Source organism: Notamacropus eugenii, chromosome 5 (genome assembly GCF_028372415.1).
Source record: "Notamacropus eugenii isolate mMacEug1 chromosome 5, mMacEug1.pri_v2, whole genome shotgun sequence".
NCBI lineage: Eukaryota > Metazoa > Chordata > Mammalia > Diprotodontia > Macropodidae > Notamacropus > Notamacropus eugenii.
This window is the reverse complement of record NC_092876.1, coordinates 425013587-425026531: the sequence shown is the minus strand read 5'-3', so window position 1 is coordinate 425026531 and position 12945 is coordinate 425013587. Positions and strand designations below refer to the sequence as shown.

General features: G+C 36.9%; 1 protein-coding gene across 1 annotated transcript in view; it reads left to right on the top strand.

The window, feature by feature from the left end:
• The window catches only part of MRPS6 (mitochondrial ribosomal protein S6), a 90501-nt gene that overhangs the window by 60001 nt on the left and 17555 nt on the right, over positions 1–12945 (top strand). The window contains exon 3 of the mRNA XM_072615774.1: positions 10885–11024. Within this exon, the coding sequence (XP_072471875.1) occupies positions 10885–11024 (140 nt within the window). The remainder of the gene's footprint in view (positions 1–10884; positions 11025–12945) is intronic.

Below are 12945 nucleotides of genomic sequence, written 5' to 3'. Positions count from 1 at the left end.
AAAACGTAGAAGGTGGATTATCTGGAAGATGACTGAAAGTGGCAGTCTATAGGGAGGTCAAGAAGGATAAGGATTGAAAAAAACCATCAGATTGGGCATTGGGTAACCCTGAAGAGAGAACTTTTACTGGAATGATGAGGCCAAAAGCCAGGCTGCTGCCAGAGGGTTTAGAGAGAGGAGCCAGAGTGGAGGCACTGAGTTGTAGATGACTTTCTCTTGGAGTTTAATATATATAGAGGGAAACAGATATAGCACAATAATTATTGGGGATGGTTAGATCAAGTGAGAGTTTTCAAGAATGAGGGAAACATGGATGTGTTTGTGATGGAAGCAAGAGGGGGGAGGAAGAGGAAAGAGGATGATGATAAAGATGTGGGTGCCACCTTAATGAAGATACAGTGGAGAAGGAGCAGTCAGATAGACAGGATGAGAACCAGGAGAGAGTGGAGAAAAAATACCCACAAGGGACAGGTCAGGTGCAAGGATTAAGAAAAGGGCATTAAACTTGGCAATGGAGAAATGATTGGTAACTTTGGAGAGAGCAGTTTTAAGCCAAAAGCCAGACTGAGAGTTTAGCAAAGAGGAGCAGAAGTGCAGGTGGCATTCTCAAATGGGTTAGTCACAAAGGGCAGCAGAGATAGGGGTGGTCAGTCAAGTGACATGGGTCTGTAGGTTACAGGGAAGCCAATACCCAGGGATTGAAATTGACAGAGGGAGGGATTATAGAAGAGAAAATCTATGGGAGAAGACAGATTGGGATGAGATCAAGGGTATTGTAGAAGTATTAGCCTTCGAAAGGAGGAGCATATAATCAAGTAGCATTTAAGTTCCTAGTTTGAGTCAGGCACTGTGCTAAGTGCATAGGATCCAAAGAAAGGTAAAAAAAAAATAAATAAATAAAACAGTCTCTATTCTCATGGAACTCTTAGTTTAGGAGGGAACACAACATGCAAGGAACTATGTACAAACAAATGTATAGGATCAGTTGAAGATAAGGGAAGGCACAGAGATTAACAAGGACTTGGATAGGCTTCCTGCATAACTGAGAGAACTTAAGGTACTTCTTGTGAAAGTGAATGATGAAGTAAGATGCTTAAAGACGTGATTAGAAGAAGATTAATTTTCTTGGAGAATAGTCTGTTTCTTCCAATGAGATATGAGGTAATATCTTCAGCTGAGAGGATGTGACTTGGGAAGCTTGAAGAGGGATATGAAGGTTTGGAATAGCCTCTGTGATGAGGGGGATAGTGAATTGCTTAGGGAATTGTGAGAACATTATTTTGCTGCAGTGAGAGCCTGTTTGAGATTATGTAACATAAATGCAATATAATTCTCAACCTGTATTTTCTTCTGTTCATTTATTCCCAGAGCTCCCTTATCCCTCTGTAATTTTCCTCCCACGTTTCTTGCTATTAGATGATCCTGGTTGACTCCCAATTCATTTCAAGTCATAGATGCTAATGGTAGTATAGACTAAGAAATTCATAAATTCCTTCACTACATTGAATGGCTCTATTTGAGCTCAGATAACCCAAGCTGAATCTGTGAGCCTCTTAATGTGCCCTTCCCTCCATTCTTGCCTTCTCATTCCCAATATATTACTGGTCCCACCCCTTCTTTTTCTTTTTTTTTTTTTGCATAGCAAAATTCTGTTTTTTTCTGTAGCATAGCATGTATAGGTGGAAAGAGCTTCTCCAACTCCCTCACTTCCCAGATGAGGAAGCTGGGCCCCGAGAGATTCAATGACTTGTCTAACATTGATTAGTGTCCAGGTCCCTTGACTAAACCCAATGTTGTCTTGGGTATGCTATGTTCTAGTTTTCTAATTGAATACAATTACCGATTTATACCCATGACTTCTCCCAGCCCTTTCTTTTTCTATTAATGGAGGTAACTGATGGCTTTTGAGTGTTGGAGATTAGACCCAAGTTGGCATTCAGTTTATCTATGTTTCTGTTATTTATTCAACCAGCACATGTGAAATGATCACTAGATGTATGGAAATGTAATGTCAAGTATAGAATGTGTGTAGATACTCTCCTTCTATTTAAGGAGCTCAGAACAACTCAACAGACATTGAGTGCTTACTATGTTCAACAAACTGCCAGGCAGAGTTGCATGCCTTCTACTGGTAAATGCTATACAGATGCAGATGAGTATATACAAAGTAATATTAGATGAACCCTGAGAAGGGAAATCTAGAAAGTTTAGTACCTTCTGTGTGAGCCTTTGATCTGCTCCAATCAGATGAAAACATTGCAACAGTTCTATTCTGCTTCTATCCATATAGATCTCTTAATTCTGAGAGTTTCTAGTATCCCTTAGGTAGACTTTTGCAGGGTAGAAATCAACATATCAAGAGTCTTCTCTGGTCTGTATCTTGTCACTACCAGGAGAGGTAGAGGTGTGCCCCCTTGATCTTTTTTACTACAAAAAATCAAATCTAAACATCTCACTGAAGTAGGTCTTTTACTCTCATCGACCTATGTCTTTCAACCCCATTTTCCTGTCCTTCCAACAACTTACTTTTGCTGCTTGTAGTCAGATTTTGAATTTTCATTGAGATTCACCAAGGTCGATTTTCTTTTAAACCTTTTGTCTGTATTGCCAATTCTGTCATCAAAATCTTATTGTGGTTAATCTCTACCAAGAAGAACAATTCCTTATATTTCCCCTCTCCCATAGGAAGATGTGGGGATGAGGGGGTTGAAATTTGAGGGGTAGGGCTGCAAAGAGACAGGAAGCAAAATTAGATGAGAGAGATGAGTCAGAAAGGTGGCTTTTTATTTTTTATTTTTTTTGATATTTACCTGTTTTTTCCTTCCATCTATCAGTTTCACTTGCTCTGGCATTTAATTTACTTGCTGTCATAGTAACCAGGCCTCCTGCCAATCTTCTCCTTTTCCTTTCCTTTTTTCTTCCCCTGTCTTATGTATATTTGAGGGGGAGGACATAAGTGGAAATCTACCAGTAAAGGGATTTGCTGCATTTGGAAAGGTCCTAGAATGGTACTGTGCCTAGATCGTTGTTGTTATTTCTAGTGAGTGCAGTAACATCACCTGCTTGTAACCTGCTGGGATCACGATATAAATTTTTATATATTTTTGTTAAGGTAATTTAATACTGAGGGATAATACAAGAGAATAAAGCTTTTATGGTGGTTGCCAAAATTCCTTTCTAAACTCTTATCCAAATGAGGTCCTCCAACCTATAGGCATTAAGCAATTCAACAATTTGTTTCAGTAATTCAGTGAGCATTTTTGAAGTCCTTATTTTTATACAAGGCTTTGTGCTAGGCACATTGAAGGATTACTACTTTGATACTTCAGTGGATACATGAATTTTTTCTAAGTGGATATTCTCTCTAGCGGTACATATCACAATCCATCCATACCTTTATATCTTATTTCTTATTTTATGTTGTGTGGCTACTAGCTGAATAGATGGTGATATAAATAGAGTCCTCCCTGACCCCCCTCCCCATCTAGAGCAAGGCTCATACCTGGGCCTGATAACACAACTAAAGTCCAGAGTGAAAGAAGAATATTTTATTATGGTTCTTGCAAGAATCAGGCACATCCCCTTCCATGAGTGAAGTGCACTGATACAGAAGCAAAAGCAAGCTTTTTACCATGAGTCTGTTGTATCACTTCCTTCCAGAGCCCAGATTGGTCCGAACCCCGACTGGTTACAGTCTTCCTGAACCAACCATCCCATGTTGCCCCTTGATATGTTCCCATATGTTCCCCCTCCCTCATCATGCATCTGTGCTCAAAAATGGCAGTCATCTCCACCCATGGGGTGGAGTTCATATGCAGTGAACTCATTAAACAAGCTCAGTGAAGAAAAGTTTTCTCCAGGTCTCTGACCAAAGCCAGTTTAGGCTAGTTTTGAGCCTGGCCCCCTTTATCAAGAACTTTGTGGTTAGATTAGCTTCTTCCCCTGAAAACTGATAGGTCAGTTGTGCTTATTATCTTATACTGCCTTGAAACTGCACCGTCTTGTGGAAACCTAACATCACAGTGGGTTGTTCATTGGTTTTCCTTTATTCTTTCTTTCCTGGTTATACAATGACGTCGCTTGGGATGGAAAGATGAGATGTAGGATATAGTTCCTGTTCTTAAGTGTTTACAAATTAGAGATGTCATCATGACATTACTTTTGGCCATTTGAAGTATTGGAAGGGTTGGGGAAGTTGTCTTATCCAACTTCATCCTATCTAGTGGCAGGGACAATGTTGAATTTTCTAAGGTATCAGATGCATCGTATCAATGGCACACAGGTACCTATTGACAGATAATTGAGGGAGAGATGGGATCTAGGAGCTTGTCTGTGTCCAAAATAATCTGAAAGTGGGCAGATACAGTAATTCATAAATTGGATTGAGATATTAGAATGGAGACAAATCAGAACCAAGGGTGGAAGCAGTAAAATCAATAGGAAATAGAAGAGAACATCTGGAGTATTTGCTAAGATTATAGGGCAAATTATTCCTAGCTTGGAGCAGTGCTAACACTGGCAGTAATGGATACTTTCGCTGGAAGGCAGTTACAGATTCTTTCCAAATGTATGCAGCATTGCCAACTTGGAGAAAGGGTACACCATCTTTACCTCTGTTTCATGCACTATCATTAGAAGTAATGTCAAGAAAATCGGGCATTTGATAGTTCGATACTATGTGTTGTCTCCTCTTCCCCACACACATACACACTATTTAAAACAGTGGCACCGGGGAAGTTTAGTACTAGATTTGATGTCAGGACATGAGTGTGAAACCCTTTTCTGCTATATACTACCCTGTGCGACCTTGGGCAAGTTTTCACCTTTATGAGTCTATTTCTTCATTTATAAAATGAGAGGATAAGTAAGATCTCTTCCATTTCAAACCTAAAATCTTTGTTTTGAAAATAAGATGAAGTAAGAAGGGAGGTATCTCTAGTTTTAGGATTTAACACTGAAGATGCTCAGTATCAGAGCTTAAATAATAATTGAAGAGGTTGTTTATATAATTCTTCTCTCTTTGCTTCAGTGGTAACTATATTAAAAGTTACAACTCTTTATGCCAAAAAGAAGAAAATGATTCCTGGGGAAGTATTTAGAGGAGTTTTTACAAAATTATTTTTATTCAGGATTGTAGAAATGATTTATCCTATTTCAGTTAATATTACTTTGGCCTCTGTTTAAGAAAATGAAATGGCCACTTCAGAAATCTGACCTATCAATCAACTGTATAGTCCGTCTTTATTCTTTTTTTTTAAAAAAGGTGATTTTTTTTTTAAAAAGGATTTCTTAGATTTTCAAAGTATACAATAAAAAGGCTCTAATAAAAACCCTCTTTGCTGTATTAACCTTTTCCTCAATATATTGTACATATTACTCTGTGTGTGTGTGTGTGTGTGTGTGTGTGTGTGTGTGTGTATAATATCTACCAGTTTAGTTGGTATTTCCATTGTGGGGTAAATAATCCCCTAACTATAGCAGAGCATTGCGGTGTTTTTTTTTAAGTTTTATTGCTCCCTTTTTTTATGTCATTTCCCAATACACTCCTCCTATTTGAAACCATTCCTCATAACAAAGAAAAACAGTTAAGCAAAACTGACTTGACAAAGCAATCGTGTAGAGTGAATATACAGCATTCCATGCCCATATAGAAAGTTCAGCTCAGACAAAGCTCTCTGCTGCTGCCATTCAAAAAGGATCTGCAGGTTGGGTACCTTCTTAGATACTTAGCAGCACTTAAGACAGAGAGCATAATGCCTTTTCAGATACTCAAACACATGTTCAGACATGATTGCTTATCTTTATTTCTTCCATAAACTTTTTTTGTCACGTCCCAACTGAGGCTTATTCTCCTTGGCTAATTATTGCTTCTCCAATTGGGCAAGCATCTTTTTTTCCCCTATTCTTTAATTCTCAAGTGAGTTGACACTCTAATTGGCTGCTTTCTTTAATCTGTCATCCAAATTCTTAAGTAGTGCCTGATGCCGAAGTGGGCATTAAAAAAAATTCCAAGAAAAGCAGTTGTTAAATCCCTTCCCCCTCCTCTCCTTTTTTTGGGTACCTTATAAGGTATAGGAGCATAGATTTAGAGATAGATAGGACCTTAGAACTGGGAAATTCTGTTACACAGAGATCTTAGAGATGATCAGGTTCAAATCCCAAGTTGCATTTTACCACCCTGATAGGCAGTAAGACATAGTGAAAGGAGTGTTTGATTTGGAGTGAGAACTTTGGGGATTTGAGTCTAGGGTCTGAATCCCAGCTGTGACCTTGGGCAAATCACTTAACCTTCATGGGCCTTAGTTTTCTCATCTTTACAATGAGTATTTTAGCTCCTATGAGATGGGAGTTGAGATGAAAAGAACACTGGGAAACAGATACTGAACTTACTGAGAAAAAAGGAGGAATAAGCTAGGAACCAGTGGGTGACTATAAGCATCTAGACAGGTGGAATGAGCCTGGAAATATGAAAGGCTGTTGAGTGAGGCTAGAAGTTTCCTTGATATAAGTGAGGAATATATGAATATACAACAGTGGCAAGATTCTGAATCACAGGAATCAGAAAACTATGAGGCAGGAATTTGCACCCTCATTAGATATCAGCTAAGGAAAATATGAGTAAACGTTCTAGGGTGATATCTAGACCAGGGTTTGTTTTTTTTTTAAACTTACGTAAGTTATTTATTGCTTATTTCTGGAAAACAATCAATGTTAAAAGATGAACCCTATTAGAATCTTACAGGATGAGCAGAAATAAATGAGTTGTGATATTCAGTAGAGATTTCATTATTTATCCTTTCTCCAAAACCCACACCTTTTCTGACTTTTGATATTATTGGGTTTTTTAAAACATATTTTCACATTAGTTGTGTTGTATAGAAGAATTAGAACAAGTGGGAGGAACCATGAGAAAGAAGAAACAAAACGAAAAAAATTTTTAAAAAGAGAGCAAAGAGTATGCTTTGACCTGCACTCAGAATCCATGTTTCTTTCTCTGGATGTGGATGACATTTTCCATCATGAATCTTTTGGTGTTGTTTTAGGTCCTTGCATTGCAGAGAAGAACTATGTCTGTCTAAGTCAGTCATCTGTGGCTGTTACTATGTATAATGTTCTCCTGGTTCTACTCACTTCACTCAGCATCAGTTCAGATAAGTTTTTCCAGGTTTTCCTGGTCTACCTGCTCATCATTTCATAGAGCACAAAAATAGAGCACCTTGTTCAGTCATTCCCCAATTGATGGGCATTCCCTCGGTTTCCAGTTCTTGGCCGCCACAAAAAGAGCTGCTACAAATATTTTTCTACATGTGAGTCCTTTTCCCATTTTTATGATCTCTTTAGGATACAGCCCTAGAAGTATAGACCAGGGAGTTTAATCTTTTTTGTGTCATGAACCCCTTTGACATTCTGGTGAAGCCTGTGAATCCCTTTTCAGAACAATGCTTTTAAATTAATAAAGTGAAATATGTAACTGAATAACTGAAATACAGTTATTATTAAAGAAAAAAAAACAGACTCCAGGTTAAGAACTGTGGCCTAGATAATGGCAAATAGAAGTATTAGGATTGTAAGATCATAGATTTAGAGCTTGAATGGATCTTAAAAGTCAACTACTGCAATTCCTCATTTTCATAGATGAGAGAAGTAAAGTCTATTTACTTGCCCAAGCTTTCATAAGTAATTAAATATGGGAGCTGAAATTCTTTTTCACTACATAATCCTTTTCTTCCATAAGCAACTTCTTTGGATCTCAAAACCCTATGTAGTGTTGTTACATGGAGATGTATAGCCAATGAGATGTTTAAGAGACTGGTGGTTGGTGGTGTGTTCTAGATTGTTGCCAAATTTGGCAATTTAAAACTTTGAAGAATTAGCCAGAATGGGTTGATGCACAAAATTATGTATTTATGGAGGCATGGTGTCAGGAATTCGCAGTCCAATTCAGTAGTCTATAATCAGTCAACATTTATTAAGTGCCTACAGTATGCCAGGCCCTGTGCTAAGTGCTATGGATACAGATTGAAAAGAAGAAAGCCCTTTGCTCTCAGGGACCTTACATTGCAATGGAAGAAGACAGCACATGTGAGGAGGCTGAAAAGGGGCAGGGGGTGGGTGGGGAAATGCCAAAAGTGAGGGCAAGTTCAGAGAAAGGCCAGACAGGTGCAGCCAGGTGGGAAATGAGGAAATGCCAATTCATTTCTTCCACACAACCTGCCCCTTTCATATATCTTGTCAGGTACCACCATGTAAATGGATTTTTCCTTAGTTGCCGACATGCTCTATTGCACTCCCAAAACAATAAACTAGTGAAGAATATGGTCATGGAATCTGAGGCACCATTTATTTTGATCCCTATCTGAGCAAGAATCCCCTCTTAAGACATGCCTGACAAGTGATTAGTCAGCCTTTGATTGAAAAATTCCAGTGCAGGGACCCCACTACCACCCGAAGTATCTGATTCCGTTTTTGGCTAGCTTTCATTGTGAGCTTAAATCAAGCCTAAAAATGCCTCTGTACAATTTATATCTATTATTCTTAGTCTTACATCTCACATTCTTAAAGTTAGCTATCATATTCCTCATTCCCTCTTGCCCCAGTCTTCTATGCTAAATATTGCCAGTTCTTTCAACCAATCCTCTTATGGTTTGATTGCAAAGAAATTGTTAGCCCCAAGACTGTCAACCTAAATAAGTTTTAAAACGTGTTAATAATATTTTATTTTCCCCCCACTTACATGTTAAAAACAATTTTTAACATTTGGGTTTTTTTTTTTTTTTAAGTTTTGAGCTCCAAATTCTATCCTTCCTTCCTTCCTTCCCCTCCCACCCTCATGCCATCCTAAGACAGTAAGTAATCCAGTATAGGTTATATTCAATCATGTAAAACATTTCTCATTTTGTACGAGAAGACTCAAAAAAAAAAAGAATGAAAGAAAGAAAGAGAACAAGAGTATGCTTCAGTCTGTATTCAAATAATATCAGTTCTTTCTCTGGAGGTGGATAGCATGTTTTATCATGAGTTCTTTGGGATTGTCTTGGATCATCGTATTGCTGAGAATAGCTAAGTCATTCATAGTTCTTCATCATACAGTATTACTGTTACCATGTACAATGTTTTCCTCCTTCTGTTCACTTCACTTTGCATCAGTTCCTGTAAGTCTTTGTAGGTTTTTCTGAAATCATCCTGCTTGTTAAGAGAGCATGGTAGTATTCCATCACAATCAATCCATATACCAACTATAATTTGTTCAGCCACTTCTAAATTGATGGGCATCCCCTCTATTTCTAATTCTTAGCAACTACAAAAAGAGCTGTTATAGATGTTTTTGTACAAGTAGGCCCTTCCCCTGTCCTTTTTAAAAAAAATCTCTTTGGGCTATAGACCTAGTAATGGTATTGCAGGATCAAAGGGTATACTCAGTTTTCTAGCCCTTTGGGTATAGCTCCAAATTGCTCTCCAGATTCAATCAAAATAATTTTAATGAAAGTTATTGAGGTATAGTAGAACTTTGCACTAGACTTTAATAGGCTCAAATATTGGCTCGAGCAATTTTCTGGCTTTTCTATTAGATCATTTCACTTCTCAAGGCTCAGTTCCTTTATAAAATGGAAGTAATAGTACTTGTGCTATCTACTGTATAGGATTGCCTTACATAAATGTGAGTTTTCTCTCTGTACATAGGACATTGCTCTTGTAGCATATTTTGAGTGTTTGTTTTTCAACAACACATTCTTTTTATCAGTTCTTTTTCTTCCCTTTTAATTGGCAGGTCATTATCTACCATCTTGGCGTTGACCATATGGTGTGCCTGTTTAACATTTCAAAGTTGTCATAAATCTTACACTGTTTTTTTCTTTTCATTTTTTTTGGTCTAAGCGTAATGAGTTGCCCTAATATATATATTTTTAAAAATCTCTTTACAAGGGTTTTCTGTTTATACTGTTTGGGTAACCTGAAATCTCAAGATACCAATTGTGCCATGCAAGTGCAGTAATCCTTGAATTAACCTTTATATTTAGCAAATAAAACAAGAAAATATGTTTTGATCTTTTCCTTATTCTTAGTGCTATTTAGTATCTTATTTCTCCTTTTTCATATGAGATCATAGGATTATAGATAGATCTAGATAAAAATGAAAGTTTTTTTTTAAAATCCTAGTATTTTACAAAGAATATTCAAGTTTCTGGCTAAAAATGCTTCAGTTAGAATTGCCATAGAGAAATAGTTAGACAAAACTAAAACCAAAATGTATGGTATGGCTACCAATCCAAGGGGTATGGTCAACCAAAATTATTGTCTTATTAATCTAATCATCCCTGATATACATATGTATATGTATGTGTGTGTGTATATATGTATATATATATACATACACATAAACATATGTATATATACACAAATATACATATATATATAATATGCATGTTTTCTGTTATAAAAGTAATAAATTTGGAATTACACCATGATCTATCAAAAATGATACATTATGTGGGCATTTTTAAAAGTTGCCAGTTTGTTAAAACATATAATAAAAAATAATCTTTTTGTTCTTATTACACGTCTCAGAACTCAACATATTTGCTGAACACATTAGCAGTTTTTCATTAGGATTTGTGGAAAGAAAGATTTCAAATGTTCAGATGAATCATTTTTCTTTGATAACATATATATACGAATTGCATTAGGGAGATTTGAGAACAGTTTCTTCATATTCTGAGTCATTTTATTTTAACATAACTCAAAGCCTTGTGTTGTTACATTGGGAGGTATGTGCATTGGTATATGAATCTATTGGGATGAGTATGTCAGTGTTTAAGTAGTTTCTGGTGTTACTTCTGATTGAATCAGTAAACCGTGTTTCTCTTTCCTTCTAAAACTTAACAGCAAGAGACGGCCACTGCCCTGAAGCGCACCATACAAGCCCTAATGGATAAAGGCGCAATAGTGAGAAATTTGGAAAACCTGGGTGAAAGGGCACTTCCATATAAGATCTCCATACATAACCAACTCCATCACAGAGGAGGGTAGGTTCTGCCTTTATCGCCTGTAAAACATCTTTAATATAAGCTAGATTAATAGATAGTACTGTTAAGTTCAAACTAGAGCTTCCTGTCATTGTATGCATTATAATGAATTAATTATAATAACGTGATTTTATTGGTATAACGAGCTCCAATGCAGCTGCTGTCTGGAGTGTGTTTTCACATGACTGTATAGGTGTATTTACTTCCTGTAGCAATATTGTGTTGCAAGGAGGATGTTGTTATTTTTTTTGCAGCCAAATAATTTCATTGATATAGGGAATTCCCGATGAGGAAGTTCGTTTACTATCACTGATAGGTGCTGCTGTGCAATTTAAAGTCTTAAAAAGTTGCATGGGAGCGCTGAGAAGTGTAGAAGTCCAGGGTCATGTAGTCTGTGTGTGTGTCAAAAGGGGCAGGGTAGAGAGGGAGGAGGATTTATAGTAATCCATATTTCACTGTCTCCGTGTCCATCATGTCACATTGCCTCTCAAAGTACAAAAATAGGTTGTGTTGGGGGTTGAAATTATGTAGAACCATAGGATTTAGAGCTTTTTAAATTGTAATTTATTTTATTTTTAAATTTATGGGATAAAATACATTTCTATAACATAGTATAATTAGAAGAAAAGGGTTATACCTTAAACTGTGTTTCTATAACACAGTATAATGATATTAATAATAAAAAGATTGCACCTTAAACTGCAAATCTGTTACATCCAACTTGCCTTTTCTTTTAAGGTTATCATTTAAATTTCTTCTCCCCTTCCCCCCTTTTTAAGATTTAGAGCTGACAGGAACCTTTGAGGTCACTTAGTCTAATTCTCATTTTAGAGATGAAGGAACTGAGACTTAGAGAGATGACATGGCAAGGTCACATATTTGTTGTTTATTGCTTAGGTGTGGCTTGTACCAAATGATTTCCAAGGTGCCTTCTAGTTCTGAGATGCTGCTGCCCAATCCAGGGATCTGTTCTTCTTTCTTAATGAAAAGTAACAGCAAAATCCTTTTTTTTTTAAAAAATAATCTAAGAACTTCACTCTTTTCTCTTGCCTTTTGAACATTTCCAGTAACAATGTGTTGTCAGTATACTGGCTGCATCCTTTCTAAATGTATGGGCTGCAGTATTTACTGCAAGTACTGTCTAAGAGTAACTGAATAATGTGTAGAGCTTAGCCACATAATAGAAAATAGCCATCACCTAATTCAGTTTACTACTTGCCTCCCAGCAACATATACCAACTTCCTTTTTTTTAAAAATTACATTTTTTCAATGAACAAAAGTCTGTTTTTTCTCCTATTTCCTGTAATAAATATATCTTTATATCTCTATTATCTATCTGTCTAGTTGAGCAAAACAGATTCCTATATTGACCACTTTCTGAGAATATATGTCTCATTCTGCACTCTGAGTACATCACTTCTATATTAGGAGATGTATTGCGCTTCATCATCAGACCAGCCAGTCTTTGTGGGTGCCCATTGCGTGCATCAGAGTTCTGAAGTCTTTCAGAGCTGTTTGTTTTTGCAAAGTAATTGTAAATAAGTTCTCATGATTCTGCCCACTTTGCTCTGCATCAGTTCATTTAGCACTTTTCTGAAGCAAATCTTGAAGATTTGATGCTACAGTGTTGAGTCTCTTAGCAGGAATACATTATGGCTAAATTACTGTCTTAATGTTTCTGTAAATTATGCCACATCTGGTAGAATTCTGCTCCTTTTTCATACACCCCGTTCTTAGTCATCTGAGGATAAACCTGGATATTCTGTGAGTGGGGGGTAGGGCAGTGGAAACATAGGAGATAATATAGAAGTCAGATGTTAGGACTGCCTGTGGCATGTTATACCATGCTGTTCTTCCTGTGGGAATGGGGTTGTGTATAATGCATGAGATATTTTCCTTCTTTCATGTGCCAAAGTGTGG